Source organism: Amia ocellicauda, chromosome 18 (genome assembly GCF_036373705.1).
Source record: "Amia ocellicauda isolate fAmiCal2 chromosome 18, fAmiCal2.hap1, whole genome shotgun sequence".
Taxonomy (NCBI): Eukaryota; Metazoa; Chordata; class Actinopteri; order Amiiformes; family Amiidae; genus Amia; species Amia ocellicauda.
Window position 1 is genome coordinate 11,345,957 of NC_089867.1, and position 12,329 is coordinate 11,358,285.

The window sequence follows — 12,329 nt, forward strand, 5'->3', positions numbered from 1 at the left end:
AATTAATATGGTTCCCTATAGCCAGCGCTCCTTTAATGATATAGAACATTTTCAGATCAGTCAGAACTGTTCTTGGTAAATGTATATTGAGATTACCAGTCAGCTGAGATGCTTACCTCTGCTTCAGAATATACAGCTAGAGACTGCAGAACAAGGGAAGCATTTATGTTTTATGAAGCAGGCAAATGCACATAGAACTGTTTAATGCCAAAGAGGGACCTAGCTGAATCCACTGAGATCTATTAGGATAGGGCAGGTGTTTTTTTTTTGTTATTGTTGGCTTGCTGTGAAAAAGGAACACATGATAAACCAGAAGCCCATGTTGAGATTTTGAAAGCACACTTGAAGGCAACAGTCTACCTGTCTGCTGCCTCCCAGCGATGGATTTCATTATTTATTATTAGGCACCTCAAAGTTTGGTTTGACTCGATATGCTACACTTGAAGAGAACCGTCCTCTGGGAAATCTAATAGTCATGCACCTAATGGTCCCGCTTGTCATGTTTTCCGCAAACAAACAAAAGCGGTCAGGGTAGAAAATTTCACAGGAAATCCAATTAATGACCTCCAGTGGGATATCCTGTTTATTAGTAGGACCACACTGAAGTCAGGTGCGATGGCAAATCACATTTTATGTACAGACCAAGCCCCCAAAGAGAAGCTCTGTAGTAGCTGTAGTTACCTTACACTGTTGGGTGCTTCATTAACTGGTGTAGGCTCTGCATGCACCTCTGGGAACAACACCGTAACAGAGCATTAGCATTACAGCATGGCAAAAGTGGATGCTGGCAGGAACAGAGGGAACTGAACGTCTTGGTCATTGCTCACTGTATGGAGTATCTTGTCAGTGTATTTTAAATAACTACAGTGTTTTAAACCTACTAGACAGCAATGCTCATTCTGATTCAATACTAGACTCTAAGAGGAACATTTTAATCCATAACTACATGTAGTAAGGGTAAGCATTAAGTAGTGATAAGACACTACTTATAGTGGGTTTGTTGCCAATGCTATGGAACAGCTGAGTCTTTCAGTTCCTTTTGGGAAAAAAAAAAAAAAAGATTTATATACAAAGTGACTTGATTGAACAGGCAGGTATTCATGCCAGGCAGGCCCTGAGTTTTATGCCTTCCTGCTATTATATACTGTGTCTGAGCAAATCTAAATGTAAGAGTACCTGCTTATCTAATCACAGAGACAGTTTCTGCAGAGCGGGGGATTGATGGCATATTTGGAAGCAATACTGATGCATGTAAATGTGTGTGTGTGTGTGTGTGTATATATATATATATATATATATATATATATATATATATATATATATATATATATATATATATATATAATCATTTGTACATCCTTTTCCATTTACTCAGTAATACATCAACTAGAGATGAAATCAATAATAAAACAAAGCTGCCAAAACCTGCAAAAGAGAGCGGTTCCCTCTGATGGCACACAAGAATTTCAAGGCAGCAGTAAAAAAAGCAAAACGCAATGTGGCAGGCCATTTTGTTAAGAGATTTTACTCAAATGTAAAAATACATACATATGCAAAAAATGTATCTTATTTTGACTGACTGACCCAATTGGTTACCTTATGTATTCCTTTCTCCCAAAGCATCTGCTTCTACTGTATGTTGACACCAAAGCAATCCCACTTACGTTTAATTCAGTCTAGTGTAGACTACAGGGAGCTATGATTGATTAATTCACATTTTTAACAGTAGCTATTATTTTGGGGGAAATCTAACACCAGTACTGTAGGGATATACATGCTTACCTGCTACCCTCACTTTAAACTTAGATTTCTGTCATAAGCCCATGATATAATCTGTAAAGTTAGCGAAAGATGATTAGATAAAGCTGTCCTTCTCCTTGTCCAGTACCTATTGCTGCTCAGTGCCTCAGCTCTCCAGTGGCAGTTTAGCTGATCACGATAGATTTCTCTGCATTGATCCCATTGATCTGATCGGAGGTGATCTTGGCGATAATCTTCCGCTCCCCACTTCTGGTCGGTGTGCAGATCACTTTTGACCTGAAGATCCCACCCGCTCTGATGTTCCTACACCAGACAATAAGACATCCAGTTTAATTTGTACAGCATCGAAACGGCTTATTTTTGCAGCTGTAGCCTGTGCTTTTTTTTGTGATGTGGTTAAATTTGTGTGTATGCAGTACATGTTATGTTTGCTGTTGAAAACTCATTTAAATCACCTTGGATTAATAATATATGCTAAATGCAATAACAACAACATACGGATGTATTATTCTGGAGGCCACAGATCATAAAAGGAATATCTTTTTCAGAAATCACAATTCTACCATCTCACAAAACCATCGGTCAAAACAGCCAGAGAAAACCTACTTAGAGGAAAAATTGGGTTTAAAATTACATTCAGATTAAGGGACAGTAAATTATACTTAATCAAATCATTACAGGAAAAATAACAGGGTATTATATTCTGCTCCAAAGCGCGTCTCTCGCAACAGACAAAACATTGTTCCCAACCCTCCAGATGTCTCCTGAGCGAGAGCCAGCTCATTTTCCACTTCAGCCAGAAATGAAGGCTGCAACAGGCCTGATGTACTTGGCATTCCCAGAAGAGCGCTGTCTGATACCTTTTTATCTACAGAGAGTGCATCACCTGCTAAAGCTGCAACACTACACAGAAATAACTCTTGGTGGCTTTTGTGAATTTGTTGCTTTAAACACTTTACTTCTTCACTTTAGGAAGAAAAATGGACCAGTGCTGTTGCTGGCAAGTTTAGGAATCCTGGGTCTCTCTCTCTCTCTCTCTCTTACCCCTCGTTAAAGGTTTCATGTCGGAAAAGGCCCAGTCCTTCCACATGCAGCTTGCAGTTGTCCATTGCAATACCAATATCATTCTTAAAGGTATAGGTGCAAGTGAACGGCTCCCCAATCTTGGCAGTTTCCGGCATCTGAGACATAAGATGAAAGAACTGTTAGGATCACAATGTTTTGAAAACCGTATCAATTATAAATTTCCCAATAGGTCACGTCAATGTAGATTTTTCTAAAAGGGCTTCTTCTTAAACTTTGACATCACATGAATGCATAGCTTATTTAAACTCCCTTGCCTCATACAGGGCTTGTGTAGTAGCAAGGGCCATACCCATTATCTATACGTCTGCTGTTACAGCAACGACAACTTTCAATGTGATTGACATTTTTATAATAAGGAACCATTGCCAAGTGGCAGTGATCTAAATGGGTCAAACGTTTGCCTGTAACCAAATCGGTTTCTCTCCATATGGCCTCACTTGCAATTATCCATTTCTCATGTGCCAAACCAATAGTGAAAAGACAAGGAAGTTGCCCATAGCAGATACATTTCTCTTTATTATAATCTCATTCTGCTCTTAAAGTACACCTTTCGTTTTCTCTTTAAACTGTGTGTGGGAACCATAGCTTAAATTTTGTATAAATCATCCACATTTTCGTGTGTCTTGGTCGCAGGTAGGGGGTTCTCTATGGTTGATATAAAAAATAAATACCAGGATAGGAATGGTAAGAAGGAGATTTAAAGACATACGTTACCGCATTAACATCTAAACTGTGCAGTAGTCGAGAGCATCTCTTTTACATTATTATTTGTATTATTTATTTCTTAGCAGATGCCCTTGTCCAGGGTGACTTAAATAAGATCAACAACAATAAGCAATGCAGAAATAAAAGGTTGAGCTTTAGATGACTGCACTTGGGTTAGTCCAACCCTTATCAAAGCTCTGTCTTGACCACTTGGCTGTGACCCTTGTGTAGCGATTCAAATTACACAAGTGGTTCATTAGTACATTTCTCTAATCTTAATGAGCTATGCGAGTACTTGAGGCAGCTCATTAACTGGAGTCTAATTTCAACCATCCTCACCAGGCTTTCAGACAATTGGATCATAAACAGGACACTCATGTTACCAGGACAGACAATACCATAATAAGAGAATTGAAAACCACTGCTCCACAGCTAGCCTGTATCTTTATAACCTGGGCTTACATCCACAGTGATGGGTGGGTATTTGAAGGCAAGGGTGGCGTCGTCCACAGAGATGGAGCTGGATTCCTTGGTCTTGCTCACGGCGGTGACGCGCACTAACAGGTCATCGTTGACCACAGACAGGTGCTGCAGGTACTCGGCAGCCTCCACCTCGATGGGCACAGCCGTAGCTGGCAAAGCAACAAATCAATGGACACAGAGTTTGGTGGAGCCTAGCATAAGTACTAGGGTTAAGATTAGGGCAAGAGTTAAGGATAGTGAGTGAGTTAGACCCTTATATTGACAATATTTGATCTAAAGGTTGTATAGGGGAGGTATGAAGTTAGGAATGCGACTTACAGCTCTTGGCCTGGACTGTCACCTCTTGCTTCAGCACCTTGATGGTGGCCACATTCTTGCCATCATAGGTTTGTAGCTGGCAGGAAGCTGTGAGGGATATGGTCTGGTCCCGAGAAGAGGAGTTGCTGAGGGAGATGCGGAGAGTGACCGGAGTGCCCAGACGGACGGCGTTCCGAGACTCGAAGCCAACCTGGACAGTCGGGGTTGTCGGGAAAGGAACATCAGGGCGAGAGACGGCAAGGGCTCTTTCTACGGCTTTTCTCTCCTCAGGGGTACCTGAAGACCGCATAGGCACCTTAACTTAGATCAACACTAATGCAATACTCTGAATGCATCTACTGGGGGCGAACCAGCCTTGTATCTCACCCTCTGCAAACTTGTACTCCATGGTGATGTCCTGGCGCATGTCCTTGCCCACGGCCTTGGTGCTGATATTCTTGCCAACAGCACTGCGATGCTCTCTCAGCCTGATCATCTTCTCAGGCTCACGCACTGGGTCCTTCACCAGCCAGATGATCCTGTCAGCGTTGACTTCCGCAAAAACGAACTTGGTGTCATGGGCCAGGTAGACCTCTCCATTCTTTATGGCTTTGAGAGCTGAAGGGCCGCACTGATGGACACCTAAATGTGGAGATGGCTGGTTAACGTGCGATATCTTTACATGTAACCTCCACACACCGAACCATTCTCCACTTACACCCTGCTCCTTACCCTCGCTCTTCTCCTGTGGAGTGGCATCCAGTGCCTGCCAGCCATCATATCCCTCAGGTAGGTCCGGTCTCTTCATCCACACATCATTCCACACATGGAAATTCCTTGACAGGCAGAAAATGCAGTTTGGGCTTATTTAAGAGCAGCAGAGGAAAACCTAGGCTAAAGCTGTGCAACCCATCCAGAATTTTCTGATTCCTAGCAGCCATATCTACAGTATCCTGTATTCAAAGGATCCACATCTGCAGGTCAACCCTGCCTGGCTGACACACTCCATTCTACAGATGCCATCATCCACGCGACCGTGCACTAAACCAAATGAACAAGCAGCTGCGTGGAGGCGTGCTGGCAAGGGCAGTCATGCACAGCGTCAGTCCCTGCCTGGGAGGTGAAGGCAGTTTACCAGATGGAATCGGTAGTGATGTCAAGTCTCTGCCCGCGCTGGTCGAGGTAGATGTCGATGGTGAGGTTGCCCTGAGTGTCGTGGGCTGAGCAGAAGTTGGTCACGCTTCTGGTTGGGATTCCCAGGCACCGCATCACTGTGTGGGGGGGATGTCATGTGAAAACCACCACATACTGCCATGCATGTGAATAAGTCAATATGGTCACACTGTCACAAAAATAACTTAAATTTCACAAACAGGAGCTTCTACAATGAACAACTCCCTAATATTGAGACTTTTAGAGTTACACTGCATTGTACTGAAACTAGTGTTACAAATGTGGTGCTGATTTTTTCCTTGTTTCCATTATAACTGTATGGTTGCTGAAGTCACCCTGCTAGAGAAGCTGGAATGATATAGTAGCAAAAGGAAACCCATAGTGTAGCAATGCTGTGAAGGTACCTGTAGTGAGGACTCCAGAGAACACCCAGCACTGGCCATAGCAGACCGGCTTTCTTGACTTGTGGTACTCCTGCAGGATGGCCAAACTCCCAGTCCAGTGGACTGGGGGGGTGCCATCTGAATAGTCCCCAGACCAGTTTCCGCACAGCACCCCATTCTCATCATTGGCATTGACCTGTAACACCCCCATTAATTAACGGATTATAAAACCGTCTTTCTAAAGTCAAAGTGCTTCAAACCACAGTACAGACATAAAACAAGTCTTTGGTACAGCATTATAGATTTTTTTCTGAAGACAAACGCATGCGTCTTGTTGGAAGGGGGAAAAAAAGTAATAAAAACTAAATCTTCATTCCTCCAAAACCTTTTCTTGGTTTGGTTTTAAATCATTCCCTTGATAGAATTAATGAATTTATATAAGCTGCATGTTGTCCCCTGTAGCAGTTTTTATTTTTCATCGAAAGTCAGCAATGTAACATCTCTAGAAAAGTAGATTAAATTCCAGCTAATTTCAATTATTTCCTTTCCTTTCATTTATTTATTAATGTGACAGTACATGCAACGTATCCCACAGTGGAATTCTCTGCCCGATTATGTTTGGAGGATCAGGAAAAGTTGCTACTTTTAAAATTGAGGCTTATTGTTTTATTGTCCATGTGGGAGGACAGACTGAAGAACGAACATTGGCCATCTGCGATCAGGTGGCAGATCCCAAAAGAACCAGCTGCACCTGGGAGAGAATTGAGGACCTACTTGTTTGGACTGTTGGTGGTTTTGTTTATTATGAAGGGACTGAATGAGATGGTTAGTTAAGCTAACTTAGTATGGCTTGAAGACAGTTTTGGTTTGCTATTGTTTGCTTTCCTGCACTGCTGATCTGTATAAAATAAAACATTTGAACCATAACCCTGCCTTTGTGTATCCTATTCCCTATACCATTATTTCACCTGTCAATTGTGATTATACCTTGGACCTTGAAGTATAAAGGCATTAAAAAAAAAAAAAACATGTACTATTATTGGTTTTAGTATTATGGCTAATTGAAGAGACAGCAGTGGGTTGCTGTGCTCAGTGTGCCCGGTCGAGGCCCTCACCACAGCAGCCATGGCCCTGGCCACACGCGCCGGCTCTTTCCTGGCAACCTGCTTCAGGCCTTTCTTATCCAGGAGGAACAGGCAGCAGTCCAGCATGTTCTCCTCAAACTGCGAGGGGAGAGACAGGCCAACATACTGCTGAACTTCGTCACTGACAGCCAGCATGTCCGCTTACTGCCACCATCAGTTCAAAATCAATTCTGCCAAGACGCAGCTAAGGCACAGTCATTAGTTGTTTAAGGTGGTTGTGGCTGTTTTGCTTCATGCTTGAATAAACATTAGATAAAAAGCAACACTACTGAACCATTTTTTTTTTTTTTTTTTTTTTTTTTTTTAAAGTAATTCAACTTACGTAATTCTACCTTTTCAGCAGTCTGTAAATTCAGCCATTGTTTCTTCCATTTCCAAAGTCTGTGTTTTTACATATATCATGACTCATGACTTTGTACCTCCACAGGCAATGCAAAGCCACTATCTGAAACGCCTTTATTCAATCCCGGGCAGTTAACAATCGGATTAGTGTTCTGCATTCAGGATTGCTCTCATGCTCCCCAGGTATACTCAGCCTTTAGGTTTGTCTGACAGTACCTGGCCGAAGTTCCATGGCTTCCCGGTAATGTCATTAGCCGAGCCAACGTAGATGTACCCAGTGTCATTAATAACATACTCCTTCCTCGCCTCCTCATCCGGCAGGTACACCCCATCACCTGGCAGACAGGGGTGAAATGAGGAATGTGATACAAGACATGTACAGACACATTGTGAAGATGAATGACATTATTCAAAGGGTGAACTTCCTTATGTTACACAAAATACACACAGCTTACTAAACTTACTCACACTTAACACACTGATGTCGCAGACAGCAGATCCAGTCAGGACAGACAACACACAACTCTACAGACTTCATGCTTTCAAGCACAGCTAAATACAAAGTTCCCTTTTTCCACAATGAATTACACATTAGAGTATATATAAAAAAATGATTCTGAAGAATTTTAAGACAATTACATTTTCACTTTCCCCCCCCCCCCCACTTAATAAGGGTTATAAAATCATTTTAGGGTTCTAAGGTTACTAGTGAAGCAGAACATTAACTCTTTACACTCAACCCCATTGTTTTCAACCCACCTATTTTTATATTAATAACGCTGGCATTATTATGGCCAAAAACAGAGACTTGGGGCTTTCAAATGATAACAAGATTGCAAGTAAATATCTCCACACAGCAACATCCGATCTTAACAAAGTAGGGGAAACAATTCATAACTATGCTATTATTTATCTTATTAAAAAAAAGGTGGTAGTGTTGTAGTATAGCATGTCTAATCATGATCAACAATGCAGAAACTGAATTGGTAGTTTGTATGCTTTTATTTGAGTGGTCCCACATGTTCCTGGCCCTTATAGTAGAGAAATGGCCCTCTTGTGAGTTGTTTTCAAATACACATTACACTCAACAACTTCTCCATTTCAATGTGAGTGGTATTTCAACTAAACGTTAAAAAAAAAAAAAAATACTTTAATAGAGGAAAAAGGTCAAACTTTCAAAAAACAATTTTGTTTTTGGGAAACAAACTTGGTACTGTAATACAGTCTGTCTAATCATGCTCAGCTATGCAGAATATTATACTACAGGTTGCCTAGATTCATTTGATAGGTGTAACATACCTGTACTCCTTATAATGTCCATATTAAACACTTGCACATCCAAGAAGTCCAACCAGGTGAAAATGGGGGTGAGTGAGTTAAAGAGAATTGAGTCAAACTCAGTGACAAATGACTGGCAGGTGTCAAATTACCTTCACACCACGGGTTAAACAACACATAGATATTGCTGTCCTCCGGGCTGTACAGGTAGTCTTCTCCAATCTTCACCTTGAAGGAGTACTGTCCCACTGCAGCGTTGGGGGCTGTCCTCACTTCCACTTCACACTGCAGTGGACACAAGGGAACAGTCGGAGTGTGCAAACATAACACTGCCATTGAGGTTTAAACCTTTATATAGCATTGGTGGTGGTATTCTTCATTTTCTGCTTATTAACTAACGTCCGTGGGTCACAGAAGATTAAATGGCTATTGGTTGTCTAGATTTGGGTTATAAAATTGTACTTTTCCATGACAAAAAGTACTTTATGATGAAGTGTCACTCCAAAAGTTAAGGCGCGCTTTACAGGAAAAACCCTTGCAGCAAGTGTAGCACCTTTTCAAGTTGTACAATAATTATTTTGACACGCCCTGGCTGGCAGACTACAATTTAAAGACATACGTTTAATTATCCTGCAAAAAAAAAAAAAAAGAAGTGTTCCCTTTACCTTTTGGCCGGACGTTTGGATTATTCTTGCGCTCCAGCCCTGCGCAACTGCAGATTGCGTCACGGGAATGATCACCAGCGTCTCCTGGGACTGCAGGGGCTGGGCGCCTGAGGGGCATTGGAGAAGGACACAAAAAACACATTGGATTCAATACATTATTATAATGTATGTGGTACATAAAGCGTAAAAAGAATATGATGGCTCACAATGTGTTGATACAAGAGAAAACAATTTAGGTCTCTCTTTAGCGATCAGACACTGCAAAGAGAAATCGATTTCAAGCGCATTGTCACTTCTGTGGGTATGGAGTGCAGCAGCCACATGGGAAGTCCATGAGAGAGAGAGCTTACCCACAGACAGGTGGATGTGCAGCTGGTCCCCGGCGCTGTGCGCTCTGCTCAGGGACAGGCTGACCACGAACGGCTGCCCTCGCCTCACCACCAGCCTGGGGGTCACAAACTCAGAGGTGTGATGGAGCTCCTCATTCTGCTGCTTCAGGAAATCGATGCCAGTAACCTTCAAGTCTTTTATAAAACATGGTTGGTTTCTTAATCCAATAATGCATATATATATATATATATATATATATATATACACACACACACAAACAAACAACCATACATTTAAAACATTAATATCTGATTTTTAGTATTTTTTACTTTCATAACAAAAAGTTAAAGACAGAACTTACCGGACTGGTTCATGTTTGCACACTTCAGGGAGGTTTAAGTGAAAGAACAGTAGAAGGCAAGCTGATCTGTACCACCTTTATCTTGCTCTTTTTGGACACCGGCCAAATCATATTTCAGAGATGCCAAGAGTGTATTCCAATCAGGAGCATGGTGGGAGGTGACCAGTACAACATATAGCCAAACAGGGTGCTTTTTCTTCAGGAAAAAGAAAATATACATCTGAAAATTGGCTCAGCTCAGGTTTATTCAGCTCAGTTTATATAAAGCCTTAGCACTCATGATTCAAGTTACTCGGAACACAATCATGCATTTAGATAATCTTTAAGTAAATACCTGTTATCAATTACTTTCCTTCATCTTTTCGTTGCACAATGAAATATTAGTGAGAAGTACAAATCTGAAGAATACAAAATAAGTGATTCTGATATACACTCACCTAAAGGATTATTAGGAACACCTGTTCAATTTCTCATTAATGCAATTTTCTAACCAACCAATCACATGGCAGTTGCTTCAATGCATTTAGGGGTGTGGTCCTGGTCAAGACAATCTCCTGAACTCCAAACTGAATGTCTGAATGGGAAAGAAAGGTGATTTAAGCAATTTTGAGCGTGGCATATTTGTTGGTGCCAGACGGGCCGGTCTGAGTATTTCACAATCTGCTCAGTTACTGGGATTTTCACGCACAACCAGTTCTAGGGTTTACAAAGAATGGTGTGAAAAGGGAAAAACATCCAGTATGCGGCAGTCCTGTGGGCAAAAATGCCTTGTTGATGCTAGAGGTCAGAGGAGAATGGGCCGACTGATTCAAGCTGATAGAAGAGCAACTTTGACTGAAATAACCACTCGTTACAACCGAGGTATGCAGCAAAGCATTTGTGAAGCCACAACACGTACAACCTTGAGGCGGATGGGCTACAACAGCAGAAGACCCCACCGGGTACCACTCATCTCCACTACAAATAGGAAAAAGAGGCTACAATTTGCACAAGCTCACCAAAATTGGACAGTTGAAGACTGGAAAAATGTTGCCTGGTCTGATGAGTCTCGATTTCTGTTGAGACATTCAGATGGTAGAGTCAGAATTTGGCGTAAACAGAATGAGAACATGGATCCATCATGCCTTGTTACCACTGTGCAGGCTGGTGGTGGTGGTGTAATGGTGTGGGGGATGTTTTCTTGGCACACTTTAGGCCCCTTAGTGCCAATTGGGCATCGTTTAAATGCCACTGCCTACCTGAGCATTGTTTCTGACCATGTCCATCCCTTTATGACCACCATGTACCCATCCTCTGATGGCGACTTCCAGCAGGATAATGCACCATGTCACAAAGGTCGAATAATTTCAAATTGGTTCCTTGAACATGACAATGAGTTCACTGTACTAAACTGGCCCCCACAGTCACCAGATCTCAACCCAATAGAGCATCTTTGGGATGTGGTGGAACGGGAGCTTCGTGCCCTGGATGTGCATCCCACAAATCTCCATCAACTGCAAGATGCTATCCTATCAATATGGGCCAACATTTCTAAAGAATGCTTTCAGCACCTTGTTGAATCAATGCCACGTAGAATTAAGGCAGTTCTGAAGGCGAAAGGGGGTCAAACACAGTATTAGTATGGTGTTCCTAATAATCCTTTAGGTGAGTGTACACACACATATATACATGAACTGGATATACATCACCAACGCATGTACGGCTGCGCAGCATGAGGGTGCGAGTTATGGAGAAGGCGTTTGGCGTGGAAACAAACAGCGCTGCAGTAGCAAGTGCTACACTGTAACTACTAAATACTGCTAGGTTAACAACTTCATAATAGACCTAAGCATCCCAAAGGATTTATTTTCTTAAATTGTTAAAACCGATTGTGGACTCTACTACCTACCGTCGACTCCTACTACCGCCTGGTGGATTTCCATTTCGCTTCAACATATTTTTCTTGTATTTAAATTTATTGGATTGGATTGATGTTTACCTAGCTTAATTGTATAGGTTACATATTCTCTCCAAAATGGCGTCTGCTCCTTGCAAAGACGGCTTTTCCGTCTAAAAACGTGCTCTGTTGTCTTCCCGGCAGCCATCTTGGATCCGTTCTCCTCTACGCCAACATCCGGGAATTAATTATGAAAATAAAAAACGTAAATGAATGAGTTCTACTATAGCAGAAGAACGGGACCACTGTGCGAGGACATTTCAATAACACACACAGTATATAATTAATGTATATGAAGAACCACTGATTCCATTAGTGGAGCAGCCACCGATTATTTTAATTACCAAATGTTGGCGTAGCGGAGACCGGATCCAAGATGGCTGC

At 41.9% G+C, this 12,329-nt stretch overlaps 1 protein-coding gene across 2 annotated transcripts; it reads right to left on the reverse strand.

Annotated features, from left to right (window-relative positions):
* Positions 1 to 1,515: 1,515 nt before the first annotated feature.
* On the reverse strand, positions 1,516 to 10,574 carry LOC136713773 (protein-glutamine gamma-glutamyltransferase 4). 2 transcript variants are annotated; one of them, XM_066690990.1, is made up of 14 exons: positions 10,010 to 10,574; positions 9,669 to 9,842; positions 9,319 to 9,425; positions 8,806 to 8,938; positions 7,592 to 7,710; positions 7,004 to 7,111; positions 5,910 to 6,084; positions 5,468 to 5,603; positions 5,065 to 5,168; positions 4,720 to 4,974; positions 4,354 to 4,629; positions 4,015 to 4,184; positions 2,806 to 2,942; positions 1,516 to 2,064 (listed from the first exon to the last, which is right to left on the reverse strand). In XM_066690990.1, the coding sequence occupies exons 1-14, from the start codon at positions 10,020 to 10,022 to the stop codon at positions 1,926 to 1,928; spliced, it is 2,046 nt and encodes a 681-aa protein (XP_066547087.1). In that variant the 5' UTR covers positions 10,023 to 10,574; the 3' UTR covers positions 1,516 to 1,925. The 2 variants fall into 2 exon arrangements, with proteins under 2 accessions (XP_066547087.1, XP_066547088.1); XM_066690991.1 differs by lacking the exons at positions 1,516 to 2,064; positions 4,015 to 4,184 and having other exon boundaries at positions 2,811 to 2,942.
* Between the last annotated feature and the right edge of the window lie 1,755 nt (positions 10,575 to 12,329).